Genomic DNA, 22,558 nt, shown 5'->3' on the forward strand with positions numbered 1-22,558 from the left:
GACACCGTTTCGAATTACACCGTCGAAAATGTTTAGACGGTGGACATTCGGGAACTGTTGCTATTTTTCATGATATCGTAGCCACGTTGCGAGACAGAGCGTAGTCAACGTAGATTGTAATAAGATAGGTCCGGACGAAGGGTTGCATCGCGTCGCGAGAACGAACGCTGGCCGGAATCTCGTCGTTTGCGGAGAGAAACCGAGAGAGCACCGAAAGAGCACCGAAAGAGCACCGAGAGAGCACCGAGAGAAGAAGCAAGAGGCGAAGGAGGAAGAGGGTGGTGGTCGCGAGCAATCGGGCGGTGGAGAATCGAGGCGAGGGAAGGTAGCCTAAGCGAGAGCGAGCAAAGGGCTACAGGGAATAGTGGATGCTCGGCGAGGAGCAGAGCGAACGGGGGTTGTAAGCGGCTTACGCCCGCCGAGCGGAGAGCGACTCCTCGCTAATTATTTATAGGACCCTCTCTCCCGGCTCTCTCTTCTCGTACACGGCAAGATCCTTTGCCCGAGAGGAGTTGTCTTCTCTCTTACTCCATCTTTGATCTTTTCCTTCTTTTCTCCGTCTCTCGTTCGCTTCCTCCTCCAAAGACTCCTTCGGTTTTTATTTTCTTTCGTCTCTATTCTCCCGCGCGACCGCGTTACGCGTACACGGTCTTTTCTGCTCGCTACCGAGAACTGCCCTCGGGTTCTTCAAAATGAGAAATGCTCTCTAGCCGAAGGGTGAAGTACCTTTGCCAGCGATATTTCGTCGACGGCGACGCAACGCGAATATCTTGTTCGACTTTGCGATCTTTAAAAGTACTTTTCTCCAAACGAAAACGTACAGCCCTTTGATTACGACTCAACTTACGCTTCGCTTCGTATCGTGCATATTAACGCGCAATAATTTGTGGTTCATCCTGCACGATATATGCGACGAATTGAAAAGTCGAAACAGACACTGATAAGCACGTTTTATTTCGGTATCTCCTGCAGCGAAAGGGTTAATTACGATCGTCGAAAGACCAGTAGCTATCCTCCCTCGAATTCGTAAAGGGATAATTTGGAGGATTTATGACGCGAGATCAATTAGCAACTCGCGTTAGCGTTCCTTTCAACTGGAAGGATGGTTGCCGTCCGATTCGATATCGAAAGTTCGTCTCGTTGGTACTTTTTCTCGACTAGGAAGTTGCTACGGTCTGACCTGTCGGTCCGTGTGCGTGAAAAAGCGACGAAGGAATCTCCGGCCGTGTGCCGTGTATAGCCTATGGCGGCGGAAACCGACGGTCCATTTTTTAGGATTACCTGTGGACGCTTCTCGCGCAGGCTACCGAGGGTGGCACGATCGGGGAACGAGAGAAAGGGCCGCTCGCAGAGAAACGAGATAAAGAGAGAGACGAATAGACGAGGGAAAATAGGTGTGTTGGTTACTCGTGAGCCAAGCCGAATGTTTGGACAGAGGGAGCTTAACAATGCGTTCGCGCCCCTTGACTTCCTGCCGGAGCTTCTGATCCCTCTGCCTGATCGCCGATCGTAATTGGGTCGAACGAGCCGACCTTAAGAAAGATCCACCCGTCTCGACTTTGTTGCGCGATCGACTTCCTATTTTTGCCGATTCATCGACCATACGAATCGAGGATCGCATTCGAACGAATCGTAGCGGAAGACCCCAGAGCGTTTCTCGATCTTCGGCCGATTCGCTTTTAACCCCCTATCCGCTATCCGCTCGCCTCGTCGTAATAATTCAATTTACTTCTGAAATTATGTTCCTGTATATATTGTGCACCATAAAGGATATGTTACGAGATTAATTCGGTATAAGTACACTTATTATTCTTGTCGTAGAAACAAAGTCATTGCGAGTACAGATATACTTAATTATCGTAATTAGTCTATCTCTTTTCAGATGCATTTGTCGCGTGACTCGTGATCTTCGCGAAGACTTTCAGACATAATTGTTGAGATTTCAATTTCCAAGCAAACAAATACGTTTTCGAATGCCGCGTTAAATCGAAGTTTCGTCGAAATCAAAACAGATGCGTTGCTTAACGTCCCTCGAAGAATAAAAGGAAAAACGATCGAAAAAGAGGAAAGATTCGAAGACGCGAGGATAAATCGAGGAAAGAAATAAACACGTTGATCGAATGTCGAGGAGCGAGCCCAACGGGGGACATATGCAAATAAAGTGTGTCGCGACTGGCGTCAGCATCGGCGTTAATTAAAACGATAGCTGCGTCGACTAAAGTACGTCTCGCGGTCCGGTCGATTCGAACGCGTCGAAAAAGATCAAAGCGCGTGGAAGTCGGAACGCGAAGCAACCAGCGGAACTGTCTCCAATTGAATTTGCAGCGTGGCGCGATCTCGATTCGTCACTGATTCGATTTCATCGAGTTTAAAACGGCCGCTTATAGAGCATTAAGCAATCCTCAAAGTGGGAACGGGAAATCTAGTTAGGCAAGCGCTTCTTTGATCCCAGTCCGATCCTTCCCCACCCCGCCTATGGTTCCTCTTCTCCATCCACTCCCTCGTCTTTCCATTCTTTCGATCGTCCGACCGCCCCTTTCGCCATTCTCTCTCGTTACGGATATTGCCAATCGAGAAAGAATTCCCTTCCAGGCATTCCGTACAGGCGAATCGACGAGATTGCGTGAAAATTTCATCCTCCTCGCGAGGCTATATCGACTCTCCGATACTTCCGTCTTTCGTTCCTGTATGCATAAATCAACTTACTATCCGCGTCATAAGTTATTCGTAACAGAAACTTTAACGAACACCGGTCTAATGTTCGATCGTTCGGTGCGCGATGAAAAAAAAATCGCAATGACGAGCGATCGGAAGGAAGATCGCGAGAAGCTACGGTATTCGGAAACGTTTTCGTGCAGCGATTTTCGAGCGAATTTTTGGTAGGTGCGTCGAATCGGTAAGACATAATGCGAGTATTAAACCGGCATAGAGAGGGGGACGGTAGGAAAAGGGGTAAGAGAGCGAGAGGTTCGCAAGGATAGGTAGGTAAGTCGGGGCTTAGCCCGGTGACACAGTGAGCGGAACCAAGCCACGAAGCTTACGACCGGCTCCGAGTTGTTATAATGGGATCCGGCTAAACGCAAGCCGATTTTAACTCTTCGCCGCAGCACTCGGCCAAGTTCAAGGCCATTGTCTTCGCCACGATGAAAGTGAACGGTTGACACTCGCAAACCCGTCTAAAATGTCGCCGGGATATCTCGAGGAACTAAACCAACCTTGCCCACGAGGATCTTTCGTTATTCGCGGTAACCCCTTGTTTCCAACCTTCACTCCTACCGTCTTCTTCTTTTCCTCCTTCTCGCGTCTTTTCTCTTCGCCCCCAAAAAATTAAACACGCCAAACCGACTCCGCTTTAAAGCTTAATTCGCTCTTAACTTGCTTTTTTTCAATCGGATCTAATCGTATCGCTTCCGAGGACAAAAACCTTTCAGCATTAGTTAATGTAACTCGAACCGAAAATAAACTGTATTATACGCGTCTTTATCTCCTTTATCCGAAACTACGCGAAGCGAACTTTCTTTCGCGTTGAATTATCGCGTTTACAGTCGATAACTCCGCGAAACAATTTTCCTGAAAATCTGATCATTCCTTCTTCTAAGCGCTAGGTTCGGTATGGACTCGATAAATCAGCGAAAATAAAGGATAGTTTTATCGACGGTATTATTTGCGATTTACTTCCCGGCTGTACCATCCCGTGGTCGTTAAGAGGCTCAACGAAACTCTCGGTGAATTCGAGTCGATGTTTACAGGTAATTCTTGTACGGTACACGCATCGGTCGTGAATCGACGCGACGGGATCTTCTTTCAAAGAGAGAACGTCGCGAGAAGGATTTGCGTAGCGATTATACGAAAAGGGTCATCAAAGGACCCGTGGAGGTACTTAGGTTGGCCCCGACCGATTTGTTATAGCCCGTTAATTTGATGAGTTAGAAAGGATGCCGGATTACGCCGTCAAAAGGTAGACAGGTACCTGATCTGTCCAATTAGCCAAGCACAAGCTGGCCCGGTGCTGCCTTCCACTGCTGCACGGGGTTCTTTGCCCCTCGAGTTTAGGCTATTTAGAGAGATACGCCGTTACCTCCACCGCCACCACCACCATCACCAGCATTACCCTTCTCTATCAACAACCAATTTGCTCCAACGCACTCGTATGTCCTTGTGCACCTGTGTATAGATCATCTAATGGACCGTCGTGAAAGTCGATGGTCCTCTATCTGTCTAACATCTCCCCCTTCTGTGCTCGACTCGATCGTATCAAAGGGAACGCTTTGCTATAACAAACGGTGCTGCGGAGAAACGCGTGCGTTCGCTAATTACTAATTACGCGTCCTGATGGGAAGCATAAAGTTCGAGATAACGACGAGCGGTTAGAGAGGAACTATGGTGGTAGTGCAGCGGAGCAGACACGAAGGAAACGTAGGAAGAACGAAGACATCGAAGACTCCGCGATTAAAAAACGGTAGTCTCCTTGCAAAACCCGTAAGTTCGGTCGCGCAATTATTGGTAAAGAAAGAAAGCATTCGCGATGTAAATAATTCGTTCGCGTCGCTGGTGAAATGTTTTTTAATTTCCCGGAAAACAGGATAACGTCAGGCAAGGAAGGCGCGTACGCAAATTGCAGCCAGCGATTACGGTGACCACGAGTCTGTAATTAATATGGCTTTTAACGGTTCGCGATCGATACGCGAGACCGCCCTCGTATAATGGGACGCTTTAATGTTAATTAATTTCGAGTGCATTAGCAAAATTACAGCCCGCGGCGGTGTGATCTTGCGAACATCAATGTGATTTAATGGCAGGCTACGATTTATAAGCCTGGTTATCTTTCATCGAAGCGACATAAGACACGAGACCTATACGTATCGTGTACACGAATTATTAGATGCATCGAACGTTCGCGTTAATTACGCTAGAAAATTACGCCGGAAATTAATTGTTCCCGTCTATGTATCTCGGATCATCGAACAAAAATAAATGAACAAATTGGATTATTAATAATATGCGATGCTTTATTTTTGACGTAGGAAGATTTTCTTCTCACGCGATAGAATCCAATCGTGTATCTTACAAGTTATGATAATTATGTACATTTTTTGCGTCATATTATTACAAAGTAGCTTAATGTCTATGTGCGCACAATAATCATTTATGGTTTACACGATCATCTGCTATTCTTTTACGTTACTGATATCTTGAACTTGCGTTTATTCTCTAATCCACAATAATATACAATAGGGTTGTATACACGAAATATACACTCACGATTACGTATGACGTCCTTTGACACGCTGTTTTCCTTTTTCACTCGCTTTCTCCAACACTCGTATTAAGATAGCGAAACTGGTTTCGTTCGAAAGCTGGTGCCGAATTATTATTATTTTGGCAGCGGATTATGTCGGGACGCGAGGAAAGCTCGATATGCCCTGTCCACGATAGAACGAAAGAAAGAAAAGGAGGAAGGAAGAAAGAAAAGAATAATCGTGGAACACGGAACGTTTTTTCGTTAAGAATTTACCGCAAAATCGTGAATCATTTCGTTCTCACGCATTCGCAAAAACACGCTTTCCGCTTTCGCTATGTACACGAATGTCCGGCTACTGGCCGTACTTGATATGAATGATTATCAATTACAGTGTTAATCGTAAGAATAAAGATTGTAACGATAATATTAAGAATAATAACGGCAGTGATCCGCTTGAAAGGAATTCGAAGTGAAACGTCGAAAAGAGATAATTACTCGGGGGTTCTCGCGACGGACCGGAAACGTACTTTCCGTTTCGATCCTCGTATCGCGTCGACGAGACTCTCCGTTCGTCGGAACGAAAATTCCTCGACCACCGACAAACAAGGAATAACGATAAAGCAGAAGGAAACGATGCGCTCTCGCGGTTCATCCTCGTCGTTTCGGACAAATACTACGCTCTTTCTTTTCCGTCGATTGTTTGTTCGGTTCGATCGAAGCGATATCTGGAACAGGAAGTCGGTCACGGCGGTAGCTGTACGCGATCGATCGCGACGCGCTCTTTCGCAACGACGGCTATCTCCGGACGGTTATCTTTTGCTCGATGCTCTCGGGAAAGAACCGATCGAAAATCACGAAACGATCGCGGATCGAACGGAAGCGAAGACTGAACGATACGAAAGTACGAGAAAGACTTGCCGCGCGTCAATTCGAAAGAAAAAGAAACGAGAATGATAAAACGCTGAACGATTTCGGATTCGATCGCTGGTCGACGAATGACCCGAAACTAAACGCGAGACGCGATATGTTTTTACAATTTATTCCGATCATTGATTCTCGCTAGACACACTCGTTGTTCGTATTTACAATGTTTTCAGAGCTCGCCGCGCAAACGCGATCAAGACGAACGGGAGAAACGTGCCGCGAATAAGGAAGAAACCGTTCATCAATCTCCTAAACGTTCTTTATTCGCGACGCGTTCTCGCGTCGGCTATCCCCGCGACGCGAAATAGTTGGCGATTTGAACGTTTCAACGGGAATCGATGTTCCACGGTAAGGAACGTTAAATCGCGAACATTCCGCGAAACGATGCGCACAATATAATAACGTATCCGTCCGTGTCGCGCACAGAACAGAGTTCACGCTTTCTCGAAGCGGAACGGTACGCGACTCGCGTCCATATTTCGTATCTCGAACCACGGAGAATCCTTGAATCCTCGCGGCATTCGGTGAAAGAACCGATACTAGGCGTAAGGCGTGCAAACTCGAGAGTGTCGAAAAGCGCCTCAATTGTCGTCGGAGTCGATACTACCGTTTATCTCGGGGCAAGATGGCGCCGAGGAGAGACGCCAGTTGTAGACCGCGGAAGAACTAGCCGCGGCAGTGCTCTCTTGGCCACGCTGGAACATTCCGGAGGATCTGGTGGACCGCTATACCATCGCCTGGTATTTTTGATCGGGCAGTATGTAGCCGTCGGAGTCGGATGGCGAGGCAGCCATGTCGTTGGTACCTGTTGGATTCAGGTGATGGCTGGTCAAGTGCGACATCGAGGAGGTTAGCGTCATGTTGTGATGATACTGCGGGTGATGATAATTTCCTTGAGGGCTGTGGTGCATGTGCGAGATCTGGGTTTGATAATAATCGCCGTTGGTGTACGGGTTCTGGTAGGCGTTGTAGGTCTGCCCGGCGTAACATTGACTCGGGTTCACCGAGCCCGGCGACGCTGAACTCCAAGCGAAACCATACTCGCCGTGATGAATCTGGTTCATGGGGGGCGGATAAGAGGAAGGCGGTAGCTGGCTGGAACCCGGGGTCAACGGTGGCGACGGTGTTGTCAGAGCGCTGTTGGCGCCGCTACCGCCTGTCGGCGTCACTCCGAGACGCGGGTACGTCGACGTCGTCGACAGCAGAGGCGAATTCGGAGCCGGCGCTTCTTTGCCCCGCGGCGAGGAGACCGGTGACGAGCGTCTGCTGGGCGTCGCGGACGCGGTGCTCGACATTTTGTTGCCGTTGTTGCCGTTGCTCTGCGTCTGACTCGACCTCGGCGAACCCTTCGACGGCGAGGTCTGCTGCTGCTGCTGTTGCTGTTGCTGTTGTTGCTGCAGTTGCTGTCTGCACTTTGCTCGACGATTCTTGAACCACACCTGTACAACGGACGAAACATTTATATCAGCTCCGGCAGGTTGACTCTTTTTCGCTCCGCGACCAATAGCTACGGAGCGAAATATCGGATAGGGGAGAGCTGGCTAGCGAGGTTTCGCGGAGAAAGCGTCGGCCGAGGGATCGTCGAGGAGGAAAGGTGTCCCGTGACGAGGGACGCGACCAATGGGGAGTTAATCGGCGCAATGGGAAAGTAATCGCGGCCGGACGGCCGTAACATTTCATTAAATCGCAACAATAACAACGGACGGGCAGGAGAGACGGTTCGGTGGGTTTGGTAGACGAGCACGCCTCTCGGCCGTGTGTCGGTGTGCCCCTAGGGATCTCCCGTTAACGCATGCGCGAATCGAGCCGATTCGCAGCCGTGTGTCGCGCGCGCGTTATCTACGAGGCTATCCGCACGAAGAACGCTGCCTATGTCGTAACGCCAGCGTAACAACAAACACGAGCAAGGAACCGCGGTTCAACTTCTCCCTCTAGCTTTCCCTGCCTCTTCTCCCGTTCGCCCTTCGCGAATCACCAGCGAGAGAAGGACAAAAAGCTTCCCCCGGCCGAGGCTTTTCACTCCCCCTCGCGGATCCTCTGTAATCCCGGCACACAATGTGGCCAGGGGTGCGATCCTATGAATCTATGCCCGCCTTTAAAAGCAAGACCCGTTCTCGTTGTTGTTATTATCGACAGCATTGTAACAGTTGTTGCGTAGAGCGCGAATCGCCCAAGCGAATACACGAGATTTCCACTCGTTACGAATCTACTGGCGGTTCGACGAATCGCTAACCAAAGAGAGAACACTCGACGCGAGTAAAAACTCTTTGCCCGTGCGATGAAGCGCGATCTCGTCGAGCGGATTAAAAAGTCAACGCATATTATACATATAGGCACGTGCGAGTAAATTCGAGTAGATTTGAAAGTTTAAAGCGCAAATAATTATCGTCGCGGTATCAAATGTTGGCGTTAGATTGTTCGTTCGGAGCGGTGTCGCGACAATAAGCAAATCGTCGCTCGGCAAACAGATCCCCCGAGAATGGGGTGCGAAGGTCGTAGACGCGTGAAACGCGAATATCGCGCATCGACCGCAAAGTGGAACGATCCCGAAAAGAAAGAGAGAGAAAACGGCCATTACAGTTCCGTGTTTGCACAACGACACTCACCCCCCGGTGAGTAACAACGCACGAGTCGAGGTGGCAGCTACCCCGAAAACCAACCGAACGGGCCATGCTGCGACCCGGAAACCCCCGGGGGCGACCGCAGCCAGTTTTACTCGTGTGTATCGATGGCTAGGTGTAAATTGCATCACCATCTGGTCGGCGTCCAACACGGAAAACCAACCCATTGGCCACGGGCTGCAGCAGCTGCGTTGACGTTTCCGTATGACAAATATATTTTCTTATTTGCACCATTAACACGATCTCGCGGGAGACGTTTCGAGGTGCCGGAATGTCAACGCGAACTTCAACGAGTGAAAAGGACCTTACGAAAACGGGGAGACATTGCCTTCGCCAGCTGTCCAGACGAATTTCTTCCTCGTTACGAGCGAACGTCCTTGCGATAATGTCTTGCCAATACAAATTATGTAGCAAGTTTTCAGCCAACGATCGAGAGTAACGTTGCCGCCATCGTGCGACGCTTAATCGATATTCACGATCGATAAGAATCGATTTCGCTCGAATCTGAAGGGTATCAAAATCTCGAAGCTTTATCTTTCCGAAAACGTCGACGATATCGACTAGGACAATTTAGAGCGCGTTTAGCGGTAATCGAGTTTGTCGTCGAGAAGAATTCAAGGGGAATATTATTCGCGAGGCAAACCTGTTCGCGAAGGAAACGTTCGCCGGGCTTTTCTTCTTCGATATTGCCGACTTCCTCGAAGCCACCGTATCTCTTTTTTTTACCGTCGAAGAAATAACGTTTTGACGCGTTCCTCGATCGTAAACGACGAACGAACGAGCCGGCGCATTGAAACGTAGCAAACATCGCGCGCAGCTGTGTCGTTCTCTCGCGTATAGAAACTCGCGAGCGAGATGGAACGAAGGGCTATAATCCACGAACAAATCAACTATATATGTTGTGCTCTATACACCTACCTATACACTATACACGCACCTCTGCCCTCTCTCTCCTTCTACCGTGGAAACTTTTAGATCTCCGCGTATGTCCCTTCGTTTACCCCCCTTTCGTTCATATTATTCGTTCGCGTGGATACGCCTCTACAATGTACATCGCAACTCGCACACGTGTGCTCTACGTTCGTGTGTTGTACCCTTTTGCAGTTGCGCCTCCATTCATCGAGAAGGGAGGCTTAACTTCGCGTGGAAACTCTGTCGGTAGAAATTTTCTCGCTTTGTTCTATCTTTTCCGCGATGGCGACAACGATCGAGCACCCTGCACCACGAGCTGTAGATTCTTTCCGACGAATAGACAGCCGGGATTAACAGCTCGATCGCGTGTTTACAGCGTTTCCGAAATTTCTTTCTTAATATACTACAATTCTATTCGGCAGCGATGTTACCTCTCGTACAAGTTGCGACAGCGAAATTTTCCAACTTCGAGACTGCTTCGACTATTTACCAACAGATTAACATCGAACACATAGTGCCATCATGAGAAATTCTATCGGAAAACGACTACTTCGATATCCAGCGATGAACCAAAGTAACCCAGTTGGTATATCAATAAGAACGTTCTCTAGCAATCGGTGCGAAGAACGCGGGCTGCCTATGAGGGATTACGATCCCGGAAAAAAGATTCGCGGAGTCGGAAATAGTCGCGACGAGCGTGACTTCGAGACACCCCGCCACGAAATAAAGATGTTACGAGGACCGCAATAAAAGCGTCAACGAGCTCGTCGACGCATCTATCAATGTATAGCCACGAGCGGGAACAATGGTGAAATCGGAGGGACGCGGACCGCGACACCGAGTCGTGTAAATACCTTAAATCTCGTCCACGCTTGCCGAAGCACGAAACTCTGCCCTCCTTCTCTCTTTCTCTCTTCCTCTTTTTTTCGTTACCGCCGTCCGCCGAGATCGCGTCTCCCTACTCTCTATTCCCTATACATATTTACGTATCACGAACTACTCGAATCCGTGAAATTGATTTCGACGATACATCCGCCGACAGTCATGTTTTCCGCGGTTCTACCGCCGTCGATACAAATATCGATATCGTCGAGAAAAATATAACGCGACCCTGTTTCGAATCTCGACGACGCTTCGGGAACGGGGCAAGAAAATGAAAATCTATTTACCTGAACTCGTGATTCGGGCAGTTTAATCTTGAAAGCGACCTCCTCTCGCATAAAGATATCCGGATATCTCGTTTTCGTGAAAAGATCTTCGAGCACGTCCAACTGTGCTCTGGTGAACGTTGTTCTCTCTCGACGCTGCTTGCGCTGGTTCATCCCTGAAACACGAAACGTCGAGTTTCTCAACAAAAGTCGCACGGTTTTTTATTTTTTATAAGGATGCGATAGATATCGTCGGGGACCAAATCCATAATCGGTAGGGCTTTTCAAGGTCGAAGCGTGGCTGAGCGGGAAAAACGATTCGAAGGATGTTTTCGAATATCGAGACATCGAAAACGTATCGGTTGAAAGTACGAAGACGAGCACGACTCGACATCCCGGTTCGCCTCGAAGAGGGTAAGGCATCGGAACAGAGGATGGAAAAGGGGGTGGCACAGAGGGGTGTAAGCGTTGCGAGGTCGCGATAGCGTAATTTTGAACAGTTCCCCGCTATGACCCACACCCTCCTCTACCTTCCCTGTGCCATCGAGCCTCGCTTGGCTCGTTTCGGGACCCACGTAATCCGCTTATGAGGGGGTCACGGGGGGTGGGCGGAGGGGAGGCAGGAGAACGGGGGACAAGCCGGAACGACGAAACGGGAGAGCGCGCGCGAGAGAGAGAGAGAGGCGAGAAAGAAAGAGAAAGATAGGCGTAGGGTGAGGAGGGGTACACCCCGGAATACACGACCATCCAGAGGACCAAAGTCGCGGTTCGTTCCCAGCTGCCTCTGGAAACGATGCTGCTATCCAACACGCCAACGTACAACGTCCCGACCAATAAAAAGAACAGCCTGGAAAACTGCGCCTCGCCAGTGTCTCTCCTGGTTGGAAGCTAGATCGTAAAGTCGAGAAAGGAATGGTGGATACCTGTCCGGAGGTCTGAGTGCTGCGCGATCCATTAAACAGGACGTTTTTAACGCGTTTGCCGGTGTACGCGCTCGATTTTAACGAGAATAACGAGGGAAATGGTAGCCACCCGAACGATCGTGATATCGCTGAAGCCAACAGCGAGATTATTATTCAAAAATTAATCGCGCTAATTTCTAATACGACTATCCAAACGTAATACCGATGGTTCCCCCTAAAGAATCGAAAACTATCTCCGCGATAACTAGAACGTAATCGCAGAAACTTTCGACCTTTGCCGAGTTCACGGATACGGTAGAAGAAAAGAAAGCGACATAATTTAAGCGAATAAACAGGAGCAGCGAGAAGTACGAAGAAAAAGGAAAAAGTGATTGGAATTAAGAGCGACAACTACCGAACGAGTGATTCACGAGGAGAAGCGAAAGCAACTGGACAGAGAACTCTCATTGTGCGATTCCTGTACACGAATTAGCCAGTCTCCTTTCGAATCTCGTCCGGTAGCGTCGTGACTAGTAATTATGTAAAAGTAACGAATAAAAAAGAGCGTAATCGTCGATGAAACGTATCGAAAAAGAACCGTCGGGTCGATATCGTCTTCGGTATCGGGTCGTATCTCTTGCGCTGGTTGCTCGAACGGTTCCTCCGAAGCTAACAACGATACGTAACGACGAGTCGATGGCAAAGGATGACGACGATGACGATGACGATGATGCATACGTTCGATCGTTGGCTAACGAACTGGTCGAGTGGGCTATCGGCGTAGCGTAGTCCAGGTAGAGATCCTCCGGGCAGATTGCACCCGGGCACAATGTAAAATTCCACGCTGCCACGCTACCCGGCTACCGTCGCATCGCGTCGCGTCGTTTCTCGTCCACCACGACACGCCCGCGATCGTTGAATCTATGATCCGTATCTCGAATCTCGAGTGTTCCGCGGCGGGTACGGAGGCTGCGAGCACGGAAAGAAAAGGAGGATTCGGCCGAGAGAGGATGCTTGATTGTCGAGTGGGCGTTGGCGCTACCGTTAACGACGGCCTTTGCGGGCTATACATCGGCTCCTGTGAAAGCCAGGCCCTTATCCAACGAACGAGACAATGGAATTCCGATTATGGTCTTCCGGCTACTTCCTCGAAACTCGCGGCGAGTGGGCGCGAGGAAAAGCTCTTCGTTTGCTCGAATTCTGCGATACGGCCGAGCGTTTTGGAAATCGCAAATAATTCTTAACTATTTCGAAAAAATACCCCTTAAAGATCGGCAAGTTTTTACGTTTACCGAAATAATCTCTAGATCCAACATATAATGATCAACGAAGCGATCGTTATTTTTGTAATTATCGTCATTTTACGGCTCAATAAACATCCATTGTTCTATTCGATTCCTTTTTCATCGATGGCGTTCGACAGGTTTGAAAAGTTTGCGAACAATAGGACGATCAATTTGGATGCGACGATTCGACGAGAAAGACGGCTAGAGTTAAGCAACCCCTAATGGGACGGCAAACACCCGCTGAGTCCTGAAGTATGATTCGATTTATTATCGTCAGCGCGAGACGCAACCGGGGGTTGATATAAGGGTTGCTTTGCCTCATTGGCCCGCAACGAGATCAGACGCGACCCTAATAGCAAATTCGTTTTCTGTTTATTGGATTCTTCCCTTCCATTGGAATCTCCCTTTCGCCTCTCGACCTACCGACTGGAACGGAATCTCTGAAAGTCAATGGACTGCTAACGAAATTTCACAGTAGGTTATTTTTTTCGAACCAACGATAAGTATCAACTAAATCGATCGAGCCTTTATGATAAAGTTAAAATGATTATTTTAATCGTAATCGAGAAGTACCTTCGAGTCAAAAAACTTTATGTCGAAGGAGTTCATCGATCGTCGTAATAGATCAATCGGTGTACAGCTTCTAACGTATGACTTATACGACCGGTGCTTATTTGTCCGCGCGTACCATCTAAAAATGTGTCGCGATGAAATATCGCTCGAATCGCAACGTTTGTTGCAGGTTAGGCTCGTTATTAATAAATAACGCTGATAACGCGAAGGACTTTTTTGTGCGAGTAGCTCATCGAATTAGAAGGAACAAATTAATACCAATTACCGTGAGAGCAAACGTATAAAAACCAATGGTAATTACGCGATAAATTAATTCCCGCTATTTATCGAACCGCTCGAGTCGCACAGACTGAATCATAAATTACCTGCTTCTTTCGTACGAGTAACGAGCATCGCCAAGTCGAAGAAGAATCGAGAGAAAATTCCAGTTACATTTGTATTCATGGAATACGAGACGCGACGGCAGTCGAGCCGCGACGAAGATCGAGGAAAACGATGCTCGCGAAGAAAATCGAAAATTAATTAAAAGCTAAAACGCGAATAGGCTGGTGGACGACGAAGAACGTAGGCGGAGGTGCGGATTATTCATGGGGAACCGTGGGATGATAGCACGTGCCGCTGTCGATGGGACAGGGAATTCTAAAAGGCCATCAGCTACGAAAACATTCGGCCGACTTTTCGTTTACAATTTACGGCTTGACCTACGATGAAATCGCTGCGTAAAACCGCGAGTACGTTGGCGATCGATGAGAGGAACGCTTCGAACAAAAGTGTCCCTGTACTCGCTGTAAGTGTTACTCGAAACGATTCGATAAGTTGCAATCGACAAATTAAATTAAGGCGTCGACGTTTTTCGGCCTCTTATTCGGTCAAGGTGAGTCTACGCATCTATCTAGTTTACGTAATTCGCTCCGCTCTAAAGATAACCCGATAAACACGTTATCGAACGATTGCGAATTTTTTTTTTTCGATAAAAGAAACTCGAATTTTTCATTGCAGCCAACCACGGGAATTTTCACTACGGCAGCGAACGCGTCCAGAGAAGATCTTTGATTTTTCCGTTTCTTCTACTTCTGACGGAACCGACAACGAAAAAACCTATCAAGACTCGAGAAGAAAGCAAGTGCATCGAGTACAGTTTTTAAACTGTACGAACCTCGTGACACGGAACGAGCCAAGAGAAACTCGCGTGGCCTTCGAATCTATCCGTTCTTGCCTGGTAATCTAGCGGAGAGGAACATAAGTAAGTAACGAAATACCAATACACACATCCGGGGACAATAATCGGATAAGCTTCGTGTTACCGTCCTCTAACCGACGCCTTTTTCCTTCGCTTCCTCTTCGATGCTCCCTACGCCCTGATCCACCCACCTCGTGTAACCTACCTATTACCTTTAAAAGCTGCCAATTGTATCACCAACAGGATACAGGAATCAAAGATCGAAAGAAAAACCTTTTACGATATCCTCTGGGGAATCGATCGGAATATCTTGCCGTTACTCTTGCAAGGATCCAAAAATTCGATACAATTCGTTTGAATATATTAAAAGCGCCACAATTCGGCTAATTATAACGCATAGAGCGAAGCGCGAAGAAACGAGAACAACCGGCAGAAAAGAGGTTAAAGTATCGATATCTTACGTGATATTTCACTCAGACTCGAGTGTTTATTCTGCAATTAGGGACTGGGCCTGTATTTGGATCCCTCTTTCGAGGACACAGCCCACCTACTCAATTTACTCGTGACACGCGTCGATCGGTCCTATTGCGATTTCGACTAAGATTTCTCCCTGGTGCTTTCGCGCGTGCTCCTTTCACCCGATATTTTGTGGCCACTTGGTAACGACGATGAGCACACGTGCGACAGCACGTGCCGCCCTTAACCTGATGTCTAATTGACTGATTGCGATTCCATCGAATCGACAACTTCTCTTTTCACCAACGAACCCCTCTACAAATGTTTTCAATCAATTTCTTTCGCGCACCGAAACTCCGATTCGTTATTTCAAATTATTACCGCATTTTTAACATTCTTATCATTCGATCCTTTCTTTTTCGTACTGGTTTTTAATACTGGTCATCGAAGAGTCTCACGACAGTTCGCTAATTAAGACTTGATTCCACTTATTTTCCTCGATAGCCAGAGTAACACTTTTTGCTTTCCTCTCTTAATTATTAACACCGGTTCAGAGTGATCAGCGTGGCAATAAACGCTTGGAGGAAGGAACAGTTGCCCCGTGATTATCGCGTTACCCTTCGACTACGCCCCGTTATGAAATAAAAATCAGAGGCGTGGATGTCTGTTTACGCTCCGCGATCCCACCGAGAGGCGGAGGAAGTTAAGTGGACGGGCAATTTCTCTGTGACAACAAATAGTAGTCGTCGAACGAGTAAAAGGGAGAAGCATGTGACGCGATTCCCACGTAAGTATATATCTACCCGGTGGCTGCTGTCAGTGTCCCTGAACATCGGTCGCGTTAACGATAACGTTTTCAACGCCCCTTTCCCTTTTCTCGCACCCTATGCTCAAACCTACCAGCCTTCTCTCTTTATTTCTTCCTCTCTCTCTCTCTCTCTCTCTCTCTCTCTCTCTCTGTCTCTCTCTTTTTGACCAAACACGACCCCGCGATTGTCTAATAAAATAAATATTGCCGCACGATGGAACGAAAAGACACGAACCGTCTCTTTATTCGCACGCGTCGCGATACGTCGTCTTCCGCGCGAATTTGCTTTTCTTTCGAACTTCTCGATGATTCCAAGCGTACGAATTCTAATTAGTTCTACCGTAAATTCGTTGCGATCGTAAATTCTGCGCATAAAAGAATCGATCCAACTCGATGACAAGTAAACGGCTAACCGGAGGACGTGTCCGAGAAGAGTCGTGTGGGTAGACTCGACGAAAAGTGGAAATAAGCGAAATTCGTCGAACGTGGCTAAGGAAACCATCATCGCGTTTACTCGATAAAGATCCATTCACCGACACGATCTATTCTCGCTGTCTCGCGACTTCCCTTTCGAAAGCTGCTCTCTTCCATTCTCCGGAATTGCCTCTTGCCGAAGGCAGAGAAACACTCGATTCGTTCCTCTCTCGTTCCACGGCTTTTCGTGTAGCGGATACGCCTACAACGGATAGACGGCTGGACGTGGGTACGTAGGGACCCAACGGACAGATCCGTGTTTCCATGGAAACCCACCTATCTGCGTTGGTTGGACCTATACTGCCTGCTGCCACCCTGATAAGCGGCTTACTCTCATGGTTCTCTCTACTCTTCTTCGCCGGGGCATTCCAGCCCCTTCCTCCTACACCCTCTTGCAACGACGCCACTCGCTCTCGGTGCTCTTTCACCTTTTTCTTCCTTCCCTCCTCCCCGCCGCTCACACCTCCACCCCTTTCTTTATCTCTCTGGGCTCTTTTCAAACCGCGAAAACGCCGAAGAAAGGGACGATACGTGTAGCACGCTTCGTCGCGTATGATTTTGACGCGCGCGCTAACGCGAAAACGCGAGACAAGGAAATAAAAAAATATTTATACCCATCTAGCCTTCTCCCTAACTTCTATTTCATCCTTTAACCCGGCCAACTTTCGCAGCTTGACAGCTAATGTATTTGCAACAATTTTAAATAATTTTTCTACTAAAACTTTTTACTAAAAGTTCACGGATATTTCACGTAACGCTGTCTCCAAGGATGACGAATACTGTTTGTTATCTCGCGAAAACAAATATTTAGTAATAAATATGCAAAACTATGCAAAGCACGTGGTAATGCTACTTGTAACTCGTATCGGACAGGACAGATATCGCGTCGAATATGAACTGACCATACAGAATTAACGAAAAACTTATTTGCTTTGGATTAGTGCAGCTAGGAATGTTAATCCTTGAGGCAATCATGACTCAAACTATTGTAACGTATTACACGACGATGCTTCGACTAATTAAACATTCGCATTTTTAAACGAAAGACCTTCGACGACATCGTGCCGAACTTCGTGATACTCTATGCAACTGCGTTATACTATCGCAAAAGTTTCGCGCGAATAATTCTGTGAAACTTCAACCTCAATAATGTCGAGTCAGACGACGTAATTTAACATAGTCCGAGAAAATCGAGAATAAACAATGGATTACAATTGCGTTAACGCGATATAACGGCGCCTGTATAAATTTAAGCGAGATCCGACATTCGACGAGTTAAGATTTGTCGTTTTAAGACCAAGTATCGTAACTCGTGCGCAACGGCATTTTTCGCAAACATAACCAACGACGATCGTTGTTCGGCACTAAAAGGGTTAAAGGCAACATCGAGAAGAAGAAATGCAGTGGAACGGCTGTCAAAGAATGATACAGGCTGACTATAGTTAAGAAGCCCCAGGTTTACTTCGACTTCGTATGGTTTCAGTCGATGCATCGATTTGCATGGCAATCAATAACAGTTAGTATGGCGGACAAAGCAAATACTTTAACACTGCGGAGATAACGTATCGTATAATTCGTGAAATATAAGAGACGCGTATCATCCCTTGAACAATTAGACCGAAAGCTTCGGCGTTTCAATCTACTAACGACCTTCGAATAAATCAATCGAATCACCGTTTAATCCTATCAAGCTTTCATTCGTGATTGATCCAATGTTTCCTTTAAACTTGTACAGAAATTTCAGGAAGAAACGATATAAAGAGGATTTAGAACGCTCATTGTTCGTTTTACATAGTCGATGTAAGATACGTAATTTTTTCGAAGCGATCTAATCTGAGACAAGAAATTTGTCAATCTACTTTTTCGTTTATTAAATGCAAAGTACTAATTTTAATTCGTTGAAAAAGTTGAAACGAAAAATAGTATAAAAACGAGGACGAATCAATTTTCAAGAATGTTCGCGCGGACAGCTACCGCCACCTCACGATTCCTCCTCAACTTTCACCTGCTCGTAATTATCCCTTTACAACCTTATCCATTGCAACCCTCAATTTTTACGAGCAAAGTATTTTCAATAAGACGATCCCAAAAGGATAATTTGTAGTTCAGGTAAAGGCTTTCGTCAAGATTCGACGCATTGATTTGTAACGATTAGTAAATAGTGTTTCGATAATGTGCTCGGTAACTATTCGATTGTCGATGATTTTAACCCGTGCCACCCTTAAATCGTTATTTGAAACACATAAGCCATGCTCAGAAAATATTTCGTGTAAAAATATTGGATAAAAAATAGTTGACATTGGAAAAATTAACAGGAATTGGCTGACCTAGACGCTATAATATATTTGGGGCGATAAAGGGTAAAGAGCGTGGTCGTGCTTTATCGTAAAGAAAAAAGATCATCCCGAGTATACGTAGCAGGCAGCGTGAAGGGTCGAAACGAAAAAGAAAGAAGGAAGAAAAAAAAAAGATAAAGCTGAACTAATGGTTGTTAGACTAACCTTGTGGAAAAGCCGCGAGTCCGTGTTCCAGTGGATGGGGATGCGGATGACCGTGAGTAGGGAGGGCGAAGGGTGAAGGTAGGCCAGGATGAGGTGCGCCAGGGTGCGGGTGAGAATGCGGATGGGGATGAGTACCAACACCCATCGCCGGATGACTGTGGGGATGGTACTGAGGACTTCCGGTCGGGGCGCAAGTAGCGCCCGCCGCCTTCAAGTACCCCGCCATGTAATCCGCGAGGCAAGCCAGCTCACCCGCCACCGCTGCGCCCTTATCACGCTCCCTTATCTCTTGACCTCCGCCCTCCTCCACCGCCCACCAGCTGTTTTCCTCGCGATGATCGTTCGAGCTCGATTGCGAGGATAGCTTCGTCTTCGCCCCCGACACTTTTGACGCCTGTTCCGTCGACGTTGACGCCTTGTCTTCTCCTCTACGATCCTGGTACCCTTCGTACTCCTCCACCTGCAATCAGTATCGCAACCCTGTTATTTTTACGCTCGGTTCAAGAGTTGTCAATTTATGGTCGTGGGATACAGTAGACGGAGTCCGTCGATCGTACTTTTCAAACTCTATAATTAACACTTCCCTGTTTCACGTTGCGTATCTACGCGATCCTGCTATAAGCGTATTTTTCACGAGAAATTCGTTCAAACTGAACAATAAGTTGGAAACCATTTTAATATGTTGCCTACGACCGATAATCGTCCGAAAGTGTTAATTACTTTCTTTTGTCTTCTTTCCGCGTTTCGAAACGGACCACCGAATTTCTTACGAAATAAATTTTCTGCCTAGAATCCGTTCGCAACAATGGAAACGCCTTTTATTTCCGTGACGAACTTTTCTTTCGAGTTTCCCGATAGGTTTTAGGAGGCGCGCGAACGTGAGGCACGGACGGTGACGCTTCTCGCCGGCGCGCTTTAGGTACAACGAAGAAATTAGCATTCTTTTGGTGACCGGAAAATCTTTTCACAGTGGATGTCAACGCGAAAGAAACCGCCTTTATTGTTGCGAATGACGATTCGTTACGGAATAAACACGCGTATACCTCTACTCTCCCTTCTCTCGTGATTTTCGACCCGAAAAGCTATGTTTCTCCGACGAGATTTACATTCCCCTGTTACGCGTTGTCTTCGACACGACAACGGTGTATCTTATTTTTCCTTTCAAAACTCACCGAATTACAAGATGCCTGAGAATATCCAAAATGCGTAGACATTCATTCGAATAAATCCAAGTTGTAAACTATAACTGTCCTATATTCAAGCGAATATCACAGCACTCGATCACAAACATATTCCTTCGTCTTTGGCATCGATTGCAGTCGAAACGAAAAATCAATCACACTCCGATACCGTGAACACACTACCGGCGTGCGCGTTCCGTTTCCAGTTAGTGCGATTACTAACGCGCGTTACAGCAAAGACTCCGTTTGTACCCCGCACTAATACGTCATGCTTCGTGCAGGGATTCGGTCAAACTGTGACCTACCCCCACCGTGACATCCCTAAATAGTTTTCCAGGCCCTACCTCGGTCCCTTCCCAAAAACGGGGGTGGGGATTTCAGAGTGGGCCTGTTGGAAGTGGGGGTAGTCGTATGAATGGCCACCCGTGGGTGACCCTTTTCACGGCTGAACAACGTCTACCCAGAGAAGACTCGAAAATCTAGCAAATGCTACGCGAACAATTTCAATTTTCCATATTGTCGTAGGAAATCTACAATGCTAATATCTTAATGGCCAAAGATTATTGTTCCAAAAACCGATTCCCGCGTTCATGTCATTCATAAATACACGAGTATGATTCGTTTGCCCGGACGCTAACGGCGATATTTTACTTACCTGATTAGAAATTATTTCCACCGAAATAATAAAGTTGTCCCGAAGCTCGGAAGAGGTAAGTGTACACAATAACTGACGGAGTAGATTATACGTATAAAGTTGACGAACGAATCAACGAGAGGGTAACGGCGCGTGCTAAACCGGAAGAAACGAACGGGAAGTGGGGACCATGTTAAAGAAGCGGCTTATCCGAAAAACTTAACTTCCCGCTAGACGCTAAACGGCTAAACAAACCATCCAAGTTTTTATCCGGTCAACGGACGAAGATACGATGTGTTCGAGAAAAAGATGGAACGATGAGAGTAGGAGAGGCGAGGAGAGGAATGAAAAAGAGAAGAGAGGAGAGGAGAGGAGAGGAGAGGAGAGAATGCACGTTGGTAGGTATGTTTACACGGGGGCATTATGGCGGATAATGTTTGTTATAGGCGTCTATGCTCCACGGCCAGGAGAGGCGAGACTATCCCGACGTTAAAAGGCCAGCCTGGTCGATCCGCTTACGCCGGATGAGGCTCAAATTGAGTGAGAGATAGTGAACTCTCGTGCAACGAGTTGCATGGGCATCACACGTGTCTCGATGTTATGTTAACTTCTGCATACCTGAACCATAGCAATATAGAAAATATCGCGCGATAATTCCCGAGATGATTGCGATACGCGTGCATATTAGGTTGTTTTCGGAAATAAAAATTCAGCCAGGATTTGTTCGCATAAAAGTATCGCGAAATGACAATTGCGTCGCATTAATTTCGAGCTTAAGATTTCACGAAATTTATTGCACAAAGCTCTCGTTAATATTCTGAGTATAAAATCGTCGATTATCAGTAATAGCTAACAATGACACGGAGTAAAATTCATGCACTGTTCCTTTATGGATTTTAATCAAGATATTCCACAATGATGGTTACCAGTAATTTAATACGTCTACAGGAAGTACAGCCAATAAACGCGTAATACGGCAATAGTTTAACAAACTTCAATGAGCAGAGACGTGGCTTGTAACGTGCAGGATTTTTGATAATAAGCTTTCAGATTATAACGCGAAGACGAATATACAATAATTTCTTGTCCAATAAATATCGACAATTAACGAGCGAAAAACAAATTTTATACATGGGTACGCTTCGAAACAAATGTCAGCGATCACGTAGACTTCATTGTTTCCTACCTGTCCAACGGGCATACGATGCCCCAATCAAAGAATTAATAACACTTTACATAGACCCTTTCTTCGCCGCTCATTGTTCTTTTGAAGCCTGAACAGCACAAAAGTATTACGATTTGCGGGGGACCGCGGTCAGTGTCCCAAAAGTACCTCTCTTTGGAAAAACCCAAACGGCTACCTATTCAACGAAACATTGTCTGTTAACGCCCTTCCAAGTATTAACTAACCACGGTAAACATTAGAGGGTGTCGGTGACCAGTCTTCGAGAATTCACATAGCTAATACCTTGTATACCTGAGTATCCGTGACCTCTCAGCATCTGCGACACGCGTTCGAACCTTCTCTCAAGCATTTTTTCCATGAATATCAGTTGATAAATTTGTCACGATTAATGCTCTCGTGATTTCAAACGAGCTTCGCTTACTCGAAAGTAACGTTTTCGCATAATTTCGATAATTTCTTCCGAATTATTTCAATCTCGTTTGAGTTTGAACTTTATTCGAGCCGAATCGAATTACTAGTGGTGCGCATGC

The 22,558-nt window shown here is 46.8% G+C and overlaps 1 protein-coding gene across 1 annotated transcript; it reads right to left on the reverse strand.

Annotated features, from left to right (window-relative positions):
- Positions 1 to 4,988: 4,988 nt before the first annotated feature.
- On the reverse strand, positions 4,989 to 20,511 carry LOC143265140 (uncharacterized). Its single transcript, XM_076535507.1, has 4 exons — positions 20,200 to 20,511; positions 19,028 to 19,487; positions 10,869 to 11,023; positions 4,989 to 7,605 (listed from the first exon to the last, which is right to left on the reverse strand). The coding sequence occupies exons 1-4, from the start codon at positions 20,239 to 20,241 to the stop codon at positions 6,892 to 6,894; spliced, it is 1,371 nt and encodes a 456-aa protein (XP_076391622.1). The 5' UTR covers positions 20,242 to 20,511; the 3' UTR covers positions 4,989 to 6,891.
- Positions 20,512 to 22,558: the final 2,047 nt, after the last annotated feature.

Source organism: Megachile rotundata, chromosome 9 (genome assembly GCF_050947335.1).
Source record: "Megachile rotundata isolate GNS110a chromosome 9, iyMegRotu1, whole genome shotgun sequence".
Lineage (NCBI taxonomy): Eukaryota > Metazoa > Arthropoda > Insecta > Hymenoptera > Megachilidae > Megachile > Megachile rotundata.